The sequence below is a fragment of the Phaseolus vulgaris genome, chromosome 8 (assembly GCF_000499845.2).
Source record: "Phaseolus vulgaris cultivar G19833 chromosome 8, P. vulgaris v2.0, whole genome shotgun sequence".
NCBI lineage: Eukaryota > Viridiplantae > Streptophyta > Magnoliopsida > Fabales > Fabaceae > Phaseolus > Phaseolus vulgaris.
The window spans coordinates 21,469,652-21,487,043 of NC_023752.2; the positions used below are offsets into that span (position 1 = coordinate 21,469,652).

Below are 17,392 nucleotides of genomic sequence, written 5' to 3' on the forward strand. Positions count from 1 at the left end.
CCTTTAAGCATTCCTCTTGGATTTGGAGACATCAAAACACCTTGTTCAACATTAGATTGTCTAGCCTAGGATACTATTAAAAAGTTAAAATTAGCTTCCCTTACTCAAAATACTTATCTTCATAGCAACCTCCCAAAATAAACCAATACATTTAGCCAAATACAACATAATTTTGATAAAACAAGTTGAGATGATGACTTTTCTCAACTGATCATACTAAGATTAATGACAAAATCATTGGAAAAAATATAGAACAAAAAACCTTTAGAGTAAATAAAAACTTACAATGTTTGAAAATTTAATCGAGTAGTAATGATCTCTGACTCTTCATCTATTGTGAGGTGCGATTAGATTCTAAAATACATGAGGTAGGAGGTTAAAAAGTTTAAAAAAAAATATGAAAAAGAGAAAAAAGAGAGTGAGAGAGAAAAATTTGTGTGTTTTGTTTTTACCGGAGGTTATACAAAGTGTCAAGTTAAGACCAAAAATAATTAAATGCTATAGTAACTATATTATAGACCATTTTAAAGACTAAAAATATTATTGTTTTCTAAATTAGTTTCTATTATTGATAAATAGTTTCTAAATTGGTATCTAATTAGCTATCAATGTTTTAACTACCAATTATTTAGATTCTAAATTTGGTAGCTAAAACCTTAGTAGTTAATTAGATATCAATTTAGAAACTATTTGTCAATAATATAAACTAATTTAGAAACCAATAATTTTTTTAATTTTTAAAATGCTCTCTAATTTAGTCACTATAGCAACTAATTATTTTTTGTCTCTAAAATCGGTTTCTATTTAATGATTTTCTTGTAATGAAAACTATTTTAAGGCCTCCCTCCATACTCCATACCTTCCTCTTCCACCTCCATATTAATTGTGAAAAGTCAGTTTTAACCTTTTTTAAAAAAATTTAAATAACTCAAAATGAAGCAAATCTCATTTCTTTAAATAAACTCAGTTGCACCCCCGCACCTCATACCTTCCTTCTGCATACTTCCCTTCCAATTGCATCACTTTCATTCTTCTCTAGTTGTAGTGTTTGAGAGAGCAGTTTCATCATTTGAGCGTGTGTGAGAAGGTGAGCGAGAATATTTGTTGTATTCAACGCTCCTTGATGCAAATATAATTATCTTTTAGTTTTGTACTTCTTTTTGCACCTTGTTGCTTTTTTTATGGGTTTTGTGACTTTGAAAAAATTGAAAAAAAAATAAGCAAACAAAACCACAACCACCACAAGTAAAAAGACCACAAAACTTACCTCAACCACCAATGTTCACCACAAATCATCACCAATCACCACGAGCAACCATCACCACTTGAAAATGAAGAAAAAAATATCATAATCTCCATCTTAGTGAGATGGATATTGTTGGAATTAAAGAAAAGTATGGAGGTGCAGAAAGAAGATATAGAGGTACATGAAGAGTATGCCTTGTTTTAAACATATCTAAGGATAAGAATTCTCAACTCAATAAAGTTCAACTAAAAGTTACTAAACTGTGTAATAGTTTAAGTAAATTGCACCAGCCTTATCAGTAGTTGAATGTTGTTATTCTAGGGAAGAGTGAGGCTTTAATTCTTTTCTTTAATATTTTAGCAATTTCTTTTCCTATTTTCATGTCACACTGTCACTAACACAACATCTATATCATACCATCCTCCAATGCCTTCCGATATAAAAATCCTTTTCAACCTAAAATATTGTTATCAAATACATGTTTTCTTGTTGATAAAATATATTTATTTAATAAATTAAGGGAAAAATTATCTCCAAACTTTAAATTTAACTAAAATGGAAATAAGAGAAAAATGACTTTGATGGTAAAAATTGAAAAATATATACCTGGGATTTTAGGTATAATACGTACTCAGCGATACAAAACAGAATTGAATACAGATACACATCATGCAAATTGTGTTTAAAAAAGAGAAAGATAAGAAGGTTTATTCTATTATAACCAATTATTCTCTATAAAAAGATCCTAAATGTTAGAAGAGAAAAAAAAAAATGAAATTATCAAGATAATTGTGTGATCATACAAGAATAGAGTATAACTTGATTATATATGTGAAAAGATATTACCATATGACACGATCAAAGAAAAAGCAAAAGAAAATCATTTGTGGTTTAGACAACTAAAATGATCACATACTATAGTTTTCTATCAAGTTTAATGATACCAGATTAATCAAGCAACTAGTGAAATCAAACTATAGTTGTTCATAAATGTGTTGGTATATTTATATATATTAAGAGTCTCTCTATTCTAATCATTTAAATATTCTAAAATATGATCAATGTTAGTCAAAGAACAATTCAATTAAGTGTTTGAAAAAATTTCATTTAGGCATAAATCCTTACTTACTAGAAATAAAGAACAGCATATTTATTCTCACCAAGTGGAAGAAAAGAAGAAGAAGAAGAAAATGGCTTTGCACTAGTTTGACGGATAGATAGAGTTCAACAGTTGGTAGTTGACACATACTAATAACATTGGATGGACTCTTTATTAGGTTAAGGTGTAGTAATTGGCATAAATGAAGGATGATCAATGTCATCAAGGTCTGATATAATGCTGCATTTTTCTACAATAAAAATGGGTCTAGCATGATGTAGAGTTGAAGTGTTAAGGCTAAAGGTTTTTCATCTCCACTCTTAGGTTATTCCATAATCATGTAATTCAAGACATAGAAGTTTCCTGTTCTGCATCTTCACTCACTACTCCTTGCTTAGTGTCCCAATCATCTTTGGGCAGTGGAAGCATATCATGACTATTACCTGGTCCAGGACTAAGCCTTCTCTTGTGTTCTACAAAAAAATTGTCTGCAACTGTTAAAATTTGAAGAAGAAGAAATCTAGAACAAGTAATGGTTCAAAGAGAGATTACTTTTGCGTGTGATGGCTTGTCGAGTCATTGCCAAGAATTCATCCCATTTAAATTTACTAAGTTCGCGTTTCTCTTCCTCGGGAAGCTCAAAATTTGGCTCTCTCCCACACATGAAAGCAGCCCTACAGACAAATAAAGAGATAATGAAAACTTGACCATTACAGTGTTGAACCATTACTTTGTTTGAGCATTAACAATGTTTTATGGTAGCTAACCTGCATACATAATGAACTTTGCTAGATAGTAGAAAGTGAATGAACAATAGGCTATGTAAAGCATTGGTCAAAGTGGAGATATGAAAATAAAATTAACACTGACTACAAACACAACCACCAAGTCTTCACATGTATCAATCAACACCACTGAACCATGCACATACATACAATCAAAACAATATAAATAGCTTCCCTACTATCCTATAAATAAAATTAAAGATTTCTTCAAATTGTCTAACACTGGAAAACTGAAGAGTGTTTGTCCGGAGACTGTTCTTATCTCAAACCTGACACTCTGAACAATAATAATGTGCTTAGATTCAAAGTAGGTCTGCTTTCTCTTTCAGCAACAGTTTCAATTTAGTTTGTGGTAACTAATATGATTATAAAGTGGGGAAAAAAAATCATGTTAGGATATGGAAAAGAGGAAGAAAAGGGATAGAGAGTAAAAAGCACATGCTCTAACAATGAGAACAGAAACAACTAGGTGTACTGACAGGTTTTTTTTTTTTTTATCAGCAAAAGGTGTACTCACAGGTTATCAATTACAACTGAAGACTTGCATATTCTCACTATAACTTTGAGGCATCCATCCAAAGGAATTAGTGCTGGTAATAATTTGTATAATTCAAAGCAATACCTATCATATAAGTGAGCAGCTTCTTCTTCTGATCCAACAGTCCCGAGGTGGATCTGTTTCTTGTCCACCTTAATGGCAGCTTGCCACTTCATATTTTTGAAGTACACGCCTCTCATTGAGCATGGTTCTTGATTGTGCAAATTCTTTCGTCTGTGTCGTTTTCTACGTTTAATAGGAGGTCCTGCTAAATACAGGTAAAGGAGGTAACAGAGAATACAAGCATAAATAAAAAGTGGTCCAACAGAAAATTCAATGCAACCCTAAACGAAGTTGTTCAGTTTTAAGATAATGTTTTCTATTTCCATTTCCTGTTTTCACTAATAGCATGTTTTTACTTTATTTATTGCTTTTAAATATTTCTCCAGGAAAGCATTGCGTTATTTTCATAACTTCTAATTCCAATACAAATCTCTCAGCATTGTGTTATTTTCATCATTTCCAATTCCAATACTAATCTTTGAAATGAAGTAGTGAAAACAATGTGACTCTTTTGTAATTATGATTAAAAGCAAGAAATATAAACACTTTCTCAAACTAACTAGGCTGAAAATATGTCCATGTTAACTCAGTATGCTCACAATCAAACTAAATTTCCACCATAAACATCTTTATGCTCAGTTCCTTTTCTTGTCATTATGTACTGCATGATAACAAGGATAATGGGTTATCCATGAAAATTGCATTCCTTGCATTAATACAATTGATGCCACAAAAAACACAGGAAGCAAATATACAGTACACAGAAGTTAGAGATCAGTCATTTTATATTGCTAATTCCCATTGCTAAGAAATTTAGGTAAAATGATATACCAAACCATTGCATTCCAATGAAGTTAACAACATACCCAATGTAATTAATGAAGCAATTTTAATGGCCATTTAAATATGATTAAATAACCATATGCAGACATTCACTTAAAGAGAGTACGGAAACATTTATACCAGAACTCCAAATTAGGTATTTTTCCTCAAGATATATAATCATATTAGCACATGGAACAAATGTACCAGATAAGGAAATCAAACACACATGACACATTTGAAAAATAATACCACAATTTCTTCTCACTAATCATTTGTATTATCGGAATACAGTTTTTTACTACCAAATAGACCCTTCTCCATGTATCATCTTAAGGTTTTTACTAACATATAGACACTGTTTGTAGATAACTTAGATCTGTAAACAAACTCCCACAAAGTGTTTCAATTAAGACATTATGAATTTTACTACAAACCTAACTCCTTTATTACCCCTCATTTTCAAGTCATGTGAGTTTAACTATCATTATGTCAACTCTTTTTTTGTGTGTATAATTCCACTAAGGGTTGTTAACTTCTTATGAAATTCTAAAAATAATGATAAATAACTCAACGAAATTAATAAAAAAAATTCAAACACAATGTTAAAAAATTGTTTGATGTTAAAATATTTTAGATATATTTAATTTGATGTTAAAATATACAAATTTATCTAAGTAGATTAAAAACAAAAATCAATTCAAATTTGTTTGGATTTGAATGTGATTTGATTTTAGCTTCAGTTGTTGACACTGACGGTTTCCCCCTCTTTAGTTAAGTCATTCAACTTATTATTTTAAGGGTAACAAAATGTAATTATCAATTTAATTCCGTTTAGTTCACCTTTTGTGTTCCAAACAAGAAATCTGAATGGTCAAACAATTTAAAAATTCTATTTTTGTTAATGGGATCCAAACATGAGAATTGACTTCTAATTAAAATTAAACTCATTCTAAATTTAATAATTATAAACATATCTTAAAAGAAACAACATTTTACTAGGTAAGGTGGCAAGTCATTATAATAAACTAAACCAGAGATAAAAAGAAAACAGGAAAGAATTGGTCTCTTTAACTGACAAACCTGTGATTGGTTGAATAAGCTGTTCTTTCGATGAGCTTGAACCAGAAACATTCGATGATCCTGGTTCTTCTAGAACAGCAGTGTTCTGATAAGCATAAAACAGGTTAGTTTAAGCTTTTGGAATAACACAAAATACCAAGGAATTAACTTTCTAATCATATCAACTTAGTAAACATCTATTCCATAAGTACTAATTCATCAACCTGTAAATGGTAATCAATTTAAAAACTTCTTAATTCTAGCATTAAAAGATAGAGATGTGAGACATCAATCAATTAACCACCCCTACAAAATGGGATAAGGCTTCGCAGTAGAGGTGGTTGGTGTAATAGATCCATGCAAAAGAAGATCAATACAAGAACAATTATCCTATGAGAAATGGGAATATTTATGCAACCAGAGATATGATGCTAAACTATGCAAGCTATCATCAATGGTCAGGAGTCAATCACACAAGTAAACTTGACACTACAACCAAAAGTATCCTTTTTTAGTTAGTCAGAATGGAATGTCAATCCAACATACAACTTCCTTCTCTGTTTTTGTCTTGGAAATTGGAGATGCTCCAATGAACTTTGTTACACCAGAAAAATAAACACATGACTTCCTTCTATACTTTTGTCCTGGAAAGTAGGGATCCTCCAATGAACGTTACTGAACCAGACAAAACAAATACATCCCAACTTGTTTCTCAACATTTTCATCTCTATTCAACATGAGACTTATTACTCACACACTCTTGCACGCCAAGAGTACCATCTATTAGTCCAATATGTATATTGGGTCAGGTATCTATGTTCTTTTGTTTTAATAAACAAAAAAATGATGCAAAAGTAGGATGACAAGAAATCCTAAAAAAATACATCAAGAATGCAAGAAAACTAAACAACTTTGAACATAGAACATGTAAAGCATGTCGATCTATCTGTATATCTAACAAAGACACAGAAGACCATTAGCAAAACACCAAGTCACAATGGAACTCAGGAGACAACAATAAACCAGTAAAAATTCTAGAATTTCTTTCCAACTATATACACCAAATAACCACAATCTGATAACAATTCTGAAATGTTGGAAAATAGATCTCTATTGGTTTTGAGTCCTCTAAAATTAACAGACATACTTTTATGATCCAAGAGAAAACCCATCAACACCAAACAAATCATTCAAGAGAAGAGAAACTGCTGACCAGTGCAAAAACAAATGAAAACCATTTTTAGAATCAGTCAGCACATTACACAATAAATAAGTAAGAGACAACGTAAGAGCTTTTGAATTTGAAACATATCACTGATATTAATGTGGTTTAGAACAGCAATCAAGCAAAAGATTTGACCTTGGAGGGAGCAACTGACTCCCAAATTGACTTTACCTAAAATGAAAGAATCCCTGCTCAGAGATGAAGTGAAAAACTGGGAAGATTGGAAGAAAATAAACAAGAGGCATTAAAAGATCAATAATAAAAAGCTTCTAATCTATTCACCCAATCAGAGAAAACACAGATGGATGTTGATCAATAATAAAAAGCTTCTTTTTCTTCTTCTTTTTTCCTTTCCTATGTTAAATGTTCCATAATGTTGCTTAAAATTCTAAACATTGGAAGACAGTTCGGTCCATTTCCGGTGTGAGCATTATAAGATAACCTAATATGTAAGAACTGGGAAGAAAATAACTCTGGTGTGCAAGTTATCATCCCATGGTGAATGATTAATTAAGTCCAATAATTACTAAGTATGAATTTTTCATATTAGGTTTAAGCAAGAACATTTTGAAAAATTGACAGAAGGAAAAAACTAAATCCAAATAGATAAAAATTTCTAGAAATATTCAGACAAAAGGCAGACTTGTAAATTGTGCAGGAGTATAAGTCTTTAAATGTACAGGAATTATAATTAAGACATTCCAAGTAAAATGAAAATTTGAAGACAAAATGAAATGTTACCAATGGTCTTTTTACCTTATTTAGTAAGGTCTATAAAAATAAATTTGGATAGTTGGACCACCAAATTTATCCAACCAATTACCAAAATGACAGAGAAAAGAGAGAATTGTCCAACCAACCACTTAACATTACTGTAAAGATGAATGCTAATGACAAGAGATTCAGAATGAATCATTATTTAAAAACTGGTACTCTCGAAATCAATTTGAGTAATTCTCATTGGTTGAATTATCCTTTATGTAAACATTTTCAAAAGAAGATAGAAAATGCACTGATGCCAAAATTTCTTCCTCACCTGGATTTTTCAATTAAATTTACAGCATTGTAACAAAAAATAAAAGAAATGTTTGAATGATTCTGATATGTAGCTAGTTAAAATGGAAAATGCAAAATAAAAGATGTCCTAAACAGATACCAGTCAAAAAATCTGAAGTACATTTGCAAAAAAAAAAAAAAAAGTGAGGCTTTAAAAAAGTGTATATAAATCTATCATTAGTAATGTTGTCCATACACTGTCCAGATTGCTTGCATCATCAGAAAGCACAGGCTGCTCACTCTTGGGTTTGGCTTGCTGGGTTGAATTTTCAAGACTAGATAGATTCTCACAGTATAGAGGGAGTGGAGTGACAAAGGAACTGTTTCCTGCAATAGAAAAAATATATTTGAAACAATGTCAGTTAAGTTTAAGATACAATTCATAAAAGTATTCCATAACAAATGAGAGAAACATGTTTACCAACTCTTTACCTGAACAAAGTCCCAAGAGTCTGCGCCTTCTCAAGCTCACCATCTCTGATTTAAGTTTTCTTACCAAGTCATGAAATCACAGTGATTAACTTCTTATGATACCAACTTTTTCCTTCAATGCAGCAGGAAGAGTGAGCACCACAAATAGAATGGTTCAGGCGGATGAAAGTGAAAGTTAGACCTACTAGGACAGAAGAAAGTTCCAAGATCAGTTCCATGGTGTAAAACCAAATAATGTCATGTCAGATATTCAAAAATTTACTATCAAGTCTGCAAGAAAATAATTTGCAGCCAATGAGTAAAAGACAAAAGGTGTCTTAGAAGATGCACATGACTATCTATACCACAAAAAGAAATGATCTCTTCCAAGTTCTGGGACCAAAAATAGATAAATAATGATCAGAAGTGAAAAGTAAGGAAGGGAAAACACAGGATTATACATTCAGAACTAGATCCCAACAAAACAAGATTTAGCAAATCATCCTGCTTTGACTTTTAACCAGTGCAGACAAAGTGATCATGTGCTTCATGTAGCAAAACTTCTATAAACAAACACACACACACAAATGCAGAGAAACATTGATCATAAAACAATTCCAACCACTCCAGAATAAACTCGGTAAACAATTGTTCAAATCAGCAATCCAATTTGATAACAACAGGAAGTATCACCAACCCCTTCAAAACTGAAAGATGAAAAACTATTTTCAAAGGAAAAAAAAACCTTTTTTTTTGGAACCAAAGTTGATAATATCATGTTTTTGGTAGAGAAAACTCCAACAACATTATACAAAATCCAATTCCGGAAACAAAAATCACCCGCATGAACCAAGTCTTTCTCTCTAGGGTGAAGTCAACCCCATCAACCTACCACCTTTTGGGAGGGGACCGTACAGGCGAAGACAGACCCATTTGACCACACACAAACACAAACCAAATAAAACATTCAGAAGAAAATTCAAAGAGACCCAGAAAAGCCAACAAGAGAAAGACCAAGTCTTTAGGCTCTTTCGCAGTCAACTCAAAATGCCCATGACCAGAAATCTCATCACACACCAAGGAGGAAAGAAAGAAGTGAAAAACCTCCAGAAAGACATAACACAAGAGACAAAAAAAAAGAACAGAGAAAAAGGAAGGCAAAAGAAGCCATTGTTGTTGGGAAATATACCTGTAAAAATAAAAATAAAAAAAAATAAAAAAAGTGAAAAGGGTGGGATAAGGTGGCAAGAGAGAAGAGAAGTGGTGAGAAATCTGAGGCAAAAGGCAAGAGAAGAGGTAGAATTATGAGAATTTAGGGGAATAGAAGGTGGTGAGTGTGGTATATGAGATAATGTGAGTTGTGTTGTGTTGTGGCTCATGCATCTACCACCTTTTGTTTTTGTTTTTGTTTCTCTCTTTCCTTCTTGTGTTGTGTTGTGATGTGTGTATAAAAGAGAGAAAAAGGGTGGTGGAAGGGAAGGGGTGGTAAGGTGTATGATGGTTGTGGACAGAGAAAGTCTTGTAGAGAGAGAAAGAGAGGGTTGAAAAACTAGAATGAGAACGTAACTAATAGCTGCTCTCTCTACTTTAATAGCGTTCAATGTCAATGTTACCCTTTAAAGAGCCAACAAATACCACTGAGGTTAGTTACGTTTTAGACATTCTTCTTTCCCATATTGCCCTTCTCTCTCTATTACCTATCTATTTCTATAATTGTACAATAATTCACTGTGTTTCTTTGTACTCTACCGCCTCTTTTTCTGCTCTTTTTTGCGCACTTCACTCCACCTTTCTCTTCTCCTTCTCACCCATTAACACTTCTTCTTTAATCCTTCAACAATTTTTTACTTCCATTTCAACCTTTTATACACCAAATCTTCATCATACAAATATATTTCTATACATTATTTTAGTTACCATTTTAAAATCAAATTGCTTTTAACTGTTAATATCTTCTATAAGAAGTTACAATAATAAAAACTAATTATGTATTACTTGAGTATCATTCATTTTAAATTTAACAAATTTCAAGTAAATTTCTTCTTTTAAATCTCTTTTGCAAAATTGTGCGGTTATTGATAAAATTACACTGATAAAAAAGACAACTAATTCTGTTTTCACAGTATTTTAAGAGTATATATAATCAATTATTTAAATAAATATATGATTTTTTCATTCACTCAAATCTAATCTGTTTATAAAATTAAAACAAAAAATATAAATCAAAACACTTGATAATTTATGATTCAGAAATACTGGTTTTATAGTGCAAATTGATTTAAATTCTCAAAATTTGTAAAACATGAGCATTTAATTTCAATATCATTAAATTAAGTATAATAATTCAACCTATTTTAGGTTTTGATCAATCTTATAAAGTTCTAAAGACATTAACATATAACATAGTTCTTATATTTATAACATTTATAAAATATTTCATCAACTCTATAGTATCAAACATTTTCATTTAAAAAAATATTTATACTTAGATTCTCCATATTACTCCTACACCTGATAAGCCAACACACCATTATAAACTAATAGAAATTCATCTTATATGATCATAAAGGTGATAATCTGAGATAATTTTCTTCAATTACATTAGGTATAATCTTAATTGTCTCTTTAGCTCTCCTTTTAGAAAAAAAAATATATCATTAAAAAACTTTAAACATAATACTTTTAAAAAACAAAACAAAACTTTAAACATAATACTTTTAACAAATTTATTTTTAAAAAATAATACTTTTACAAAACAAAACAAAATATTTATCTATAATTATTAATAAAACTATTCGTTTTATAACAGTTATTTGATATTGAATGTACACGTTACTATTATACCTTTACTAATATAGTTTATTTTATTATTTTCCCTTATAATTATCAATATAATTTATTTTATTATTTTATCTTTATATTTTTTAACGGTTGTTCTAAATTCAATTAACTATCTATAATAAATTATTTATTTTATAATTATATTTATAAAACATTTTTTTAAATTTAATAAAATAAATTATTTCAGTAATTACAAAAAGAATTATTTTATTTTATTATGCTATCATACTAAAAGTATGGATACACATTTTTTCATATGCAAAGAGAATACACAATTAATATTTTTATTCCACTTTTAATTATTTTATAATGTGGCAGTAATATTTAAATATATATAATTAACTCACATAAACATTTACTAAAATTCAAAAAAAATAAACACTTAAGACATGTGTATATAGAAATATACATGATAATGTATAATGATATTTACAAATTATTATATATTAATTAAAAAATTATTATAAATTTATAGAATAATAATATTATATAAAAAATATTTAAAAATGACGGATACATTCACGTGTGTTTCCGCTAATTATGTATAATATTTTTAACTTAAAATAATTATACATAGAAATAGTTACTTGCCATAACTATTTACTAAATATAAATGAATATACTGTTTTACATGCTCGGAGGGTGGAAATCTTTTATGCACTATCCATTTTGTTATAAGAAGAAAATCTTGAATTACAGGGAACTAAATAAGATAATTACTGAGTTAATTTTTTCTTGCTCCAAATACTTAAATTAAAAATCCAAAATTCAAACTAGATATTATGGATTAAATTAAATAATCTCCATTTGATGACATCGCATATACTTTATTTATATTTAAATATTCATATTCAATACAATATACAGGAAAAAAATTATTAAATAAAAATTATTTTTAAAAACAAAAGTAATTAGTTATTATATTAAGTAAATTGGTTGACGTGTGCTCGTACTAAAAAATTATTAAATAGAAACTAATTTTAAAAATTAAAAATAGTTAGTTTCTATATTAACTAAATTAGATATTATTTTAGAGATTAAAAAAATGGTTTTTAAATTAGTTTTTATTATTGATAAATAGTTTCAAATTGGTATCTAATTAGCTATCAACGTTTTAACTACCAATTATTTAAATTCTAAATTTGGTAGCAAAAATCTTGGTAGCTAATTAGATACCAATTTAAAAATTATTTATCAATAATAGAAACCAATAATTTTTTTAAAATAGTATTTAATTTAGTCAATATAACAACTAATTATTTTTTGTTTCTAAAATTGGTTTCTATTTAATTATTTTCTTATAATGGTTAGCGTTGCAAATGTGGTGGTGGGTTGTTTGCATAGTATCAATTTAGTGTGGTGGGGTGTATTGTTTGGTGTGTGATTGACATTTATTTGTGTTGCAGTTGTGGTTGTCAGCTTTTAGTCGTTCATTGGTGATTGCGGTCATCAAAACTAGGTAACCATGATGATAAGATGAAATTAGTATTTTGCAAAACAAAAAAAAACATAAATGACCACATATGTCAATTTGGGTAACCACATCTTTAGGAGTGTAGTATTTAAGTTCATGTGAAAGAGTTTCTTATTTATGTTGGAGTCGTGGTGATTGATGTTGAATTATTCGTTGACAAAGTGATTGTGGTCACCGAAACTGTGTAACCATGATGATAGGATGAGACCAACTGGTGACTGATAATAGAAACCAGTATTGTGTAAAACACAAAACTTAAATGAACACATTGTAAGAAATTATGTAAATTAATTTCTATAAAGTGACTCACATGACTTAGAGTTTGGGCCTTGAGCCCAAATATGATTTAATAATAATAATAATAGAATAAATGGTTCATTGGTTAACGTGAGAAATATATATCTGATGATATACCTAATGAAAACCTAGGGTTCTGTCTCTGCAAATAATAGTTGTCTCACTGTTAACCATCACGAAAGTGTGTGACAAGAACGAAATTGTCTCAAGTATGATCACTCGTGGATCAAGGTAAGTGTTTATTCCTTCATCGTATGATTGTGTGAGAATCATGATATGATAAGATATGTATGAGAACATTATTGTATGTGTTCAATTGTACGTTAATTCATGTTTTAATTTACACACATATGTCAACATGAATAACCACAACGACAACCCTACAGCAGTTAAGTATATGTGAAATGTAAATATTTTATATTATCCTCTTCCATCTTTAAAAAAATGGCATATCATAATTCTTAGTTGAGTTTGTTATTTGGGTATCAAATTGTAACACCCTAACAATATATCTAACTATTACCAAAAAAAAGGTTTTACACAGTTCTATATAAAGTTTAGCATTTTTCAAAATATTCTTAATATGTGTTTAGGACATAAATACAAAACTTTTAGAACCAAACCCTAAAATAAAGTCCTAAGGTCTCTCAAATGTTCTTGCACTTGTATCAACATCTACATGTGTACGTACAATCATCGCAGTTCACAATACAACAAGTAAGGGTAAGCTAATGAAAATAAATTTCATAACATACTCAATACATGCAAAAAGTATTAATCAAATTAGTCATTCAAAAATTTAGTTTTGATGTTATCATATAAAATCCGAATATCAATTACATCATTCATATATACCACACATGGAACTATTTGCAACCACAATTATTGGATTTCATTTCAATCTATAGTACGTCAATTCCAATCACATTGACTACACATGAATCCATTTGCAATCACAATGCATTGATTTTCTTTCAATCCTCAATACTTTAATTTTATTTCAATCATATTGACTACACATGGATCCATTATTTTTCGGAAGACTCATTGAGTATGCCCATACCAGAGACCAACATTTGGTCCAATACCCCAAGACTTAGATTTACGCACGAATATAAGAGAAATGATCAGGGTAAGTACAAACATCCAAAATCATGTGACTATAAGCGGTCACGGTGTGTACTGCGACTTGGATTATCATTGAAGCTAGAGGATCTCAGTTAACAATAGACTTTTCATACTTAATGTATTAATACACAACATCTCATACATTATCCCAAATGTATGACATCAAGTTCATACAAGCTTTCATCATTCACATACAATGCATATCAATCACTCATACATTATTGAAGATCTCTCAAATCAATTACACATATATCTCAATTTCATACACATTCCATCATTCACACCAATCCATATCATTTAGAAAATGCACAATTCAATTTATCATACAAATCATTATTTACTTTTTATTTTAATAAGGGTTATATTTACTTATTTTAAAATATTCAAATTACATGAATTGATTCAAATATTGTCATTAGAAAGTTGTAATCAATTACAATTTAAAAAAAATACCAAAGGTTTAATTCACTTTTATGACTCATAAGAAAGAAATAAAAAGGTAACTAAGCAAAATGACAAATGTTGTCAAAATTCCTTAAGCCAATTAAACAGGGGCTTAAGCCCACGAAATATCCATTTAGCGCATGAAATTCAAATTGAGCAAATTTATGACAAACAACACACAAAAACTACAGCTAAAATACCCTTAGTGCATGGAATTTGGCTGCACGGATTTGAGGTTGAGAGCATCCAAAACTGCACCTCAAATCTGCTTAGTGCAAGGAAATTTCGCTGAGAAGATTTGTGGTCGAGATCTCCCTTAACTCTGCATGTAAAATCCGCTTTAAGTGCAGGAAAAAACGTTGAGCGAATTTGAGGGTGAGAATACACAAAATTTGCACCACAATCCTCTTAGGCTTGTGTTGAGCATATCTAACAATTTTTCCAAACTAAAACCCCAATTTGTACCAGAAATCTAACCTTTCCAACACCTCAAAATCGATTTATTTCAAGTTGTATTTTAAAATCATTTCAATCAACATACAAGTAACTTCCCTGACTTGAAGAACTTATCTCCAAATCAACCTTACAAAGTTTAAGTCGAAAATGTTATACCAAACTTGGAAACCTAGAACAAGTCATCCAAATGTAGCCAAATTTCAATATATGGTAAAATGAGTTAAGATGGTCACTTTTCTCGACTAACTCCACTAAGATTGATGGTAAAATAATAGAAAAAACACAAAGAACCATGAATCTTTTGGACAAAAAGGAACTTATTGCGTTTGAAAATCTGATTGAATAGAAGTAATCCATGACTCCTCAACTAGTGTGAACTAAGATCAAATTCTATATAGTAGATAAATAAAATTTGAGAGGAGAAAAATAAAATAAAAAATGAGAAAGGAGGAGAGAATATGGTTTACACAAAACTACTATTGATGTTAAAAAAATCTTTTTCTTAGGTGATGGGATATAGAAATAAGAAATGTCACATTAAATGGGGTTATCCGGTAAGTTTTACACCTAAGTTAAGTTTCATTCTAGATTATTAATTAATGGTTTGAACATCGTAATTATGTTATTAAACAAGTCAAATTAAGGTTTATATTTTAATCTGTATTAATAAAATCATTTCAATAATTAAAAATGTAAAAAATAGTTTTAATATATATATATATATATAAAATATCATCATTTTGTGAAACTAAAAATTAAATTAAGGTATACATATACAATAAACTTTTAATGTTTAAGATACATATACAAATTTAAATAAAACATGCGTACCATATTTAAATTGAACTTTCAAATATTAATATTTATTATTAATAAATGTTTTATATAAAATAATTAATATTTGAAGTTATTTTTTATATTTTGAAAATTTAAAATTTAAAATTTCTATTAATTTGGTTCTTCACCATTTTGATCTATTTCTTTTAATTTAATATCAATTTTGTGTCTGATAATTTTTCACTAGACTAATCTGTCTGATCCAATTAAATTATAACTAGTGTTAATTTAAAATCTATTTAAGAATACGTCTCTATCAAATTGAAAAAAAAAATCATATATATATATATATATATAAAAGTCTGACATTGAAATTTGTGTTTTAGTTCCTAATACACTGTACCAAGAAGAACAAAATACCTATTAAATAACAATATATTATTTTCTTATAAAAATTGAAAGACTAAAAGATGGAATGAAGAATTTATTTTATGTCTATAAAAGAAAAATAGAGCATAGTTTCTTTTGAAAAAAACTATTTTCTATTTTATAACTAATTAATATTTATTTTATTTTATTACATAATATTAATTTCGATTTCAATGTTTGACTTAAGTGAAAGAATACCAAAGTTAGAAGAAAAAAAAAAAGCACAACTACAATATTCCATTAGTTTGTTATATTAGAGCCTTTTAAAAACTATTATAATTCTTTTAAAAAAACTATATTATTTTATTGAGTTAAGAAAATAAAAATACTATATTATTGTCATTAAATTAATTTGATAAATAATCAAGTTTTTGATAAAAAAATGTTAATCTTTAATTTCCAATAATTATATATATATATATATGTTCGTAATAATATTTTTGACAAACTAATCTATTTTCAATTAGAATAATTTCCATGGTGGTTGAAAGTCATGATTTTCAAACACAAATTAATTATCTAGTATTAAACATCTCCTAACAGTTTAATGTTATGGATTTAAAAATGTTTGACAGTATACATAGTACGTTTCAATGTATTTTAAACTCATATTCTATGTTCAAAAAATTAGCATGTGTTATTTAAATAAATGTTGATGTTTTCAAAAGGAAACAACAATGATATGTAGCAAATAAACAATCTAATAATTAGTCAAACCTAAAGTACTCATAACTTTGCATGGGACCACTTGGATTACAACTCTAAGTGGATTATTAAAGCTTTTTTAATTAATCAAGATAATGTGACAAATACACAGCACGAGTTTAAAAGAATAATCTATTATTATTATTATTATTATTATTATTATTATTATTATTATATGATTACGTGTTTGTTGGAAATGTCCACACTATTTCTCTTAATCACTGCCTCTATTTAATTTTTTTTAAATAAAGAAAATGTGTAAAAGGATATAATATTATGATTATCAACTGGAGAGGAAAAATACTATTTAAAGGAAGATGTCATTAAATTATTTATTTGAAAGCTCCTTAGACGAGGTCTAAGGGAAACAGATTTCTCCTAACTGAGAAATTTTGTAACACATTTTCGTTTATAGACAACGCTACTATTTTGATCGAGGTTAGTCTCTCATAATCTACCTGAACACTAAGAAAAATTACAACACTAAATTTATTTATTGAATTGCTTAAATTTTTGTGAAGGGAAGTCATTTCG

At 28.8% G+C, this 17,392-nt stretch overlaps 1 protein-coding gene across 6 annotated transcripts; it reads right to left on the minus strand.

Annotated features, from left to right (window-relative positions):
- Positions 1 to 2,420: 2,420 nt before the first annotated feature.
- On the minus strand, positions 2,421 to 9,869 carry LOC137824426 (ethylene-responsive transcription factor-like protein At4g13040). 6 transcript variants are annotated; one of them, XM_068630075.1, is made up of 7 exons: positions 9,698 to 9,869; positions 8,329 to 8,509; positions 8,093 to 8,223; positions 5,637 to 5,721; positions 3,753 to 3,933; positions 2,898 to 3,019; positions 2,421 to 2,818 (listed from the first exon to the last, which is right to left on the minus strand). In XM_068630075.1, the coding sequence occupies exons 2-7, from the start codon at positions 8,369 to 8,371 to the stop codon at positions 2,691 to 2,693; spliced, it is 690 nt and encodes a 229-aa protein (XP_068486176.1). In that variant the 5' UTR covers positions 8,372 to 8,509; positions 9,698 to 9,869; the 3' UTR covers positions 2,421 to 2,690. The 6 variants fall into 6 exon arrangements, with proteins under 6 accessions (XP_068486176.1, XP_068486174.1, XP_068486171.1 ...); XM_068630073.1 differs by having other exon boundaries at positions 9,497 to 9,869; XM_068630070.1 differs by having other exon boundaries at positions 3,753 to 3,936; positions 9,497 to 9,869.
- Positions 9,870 to 17,392: the final 7,523 nt, after the last annotated feature.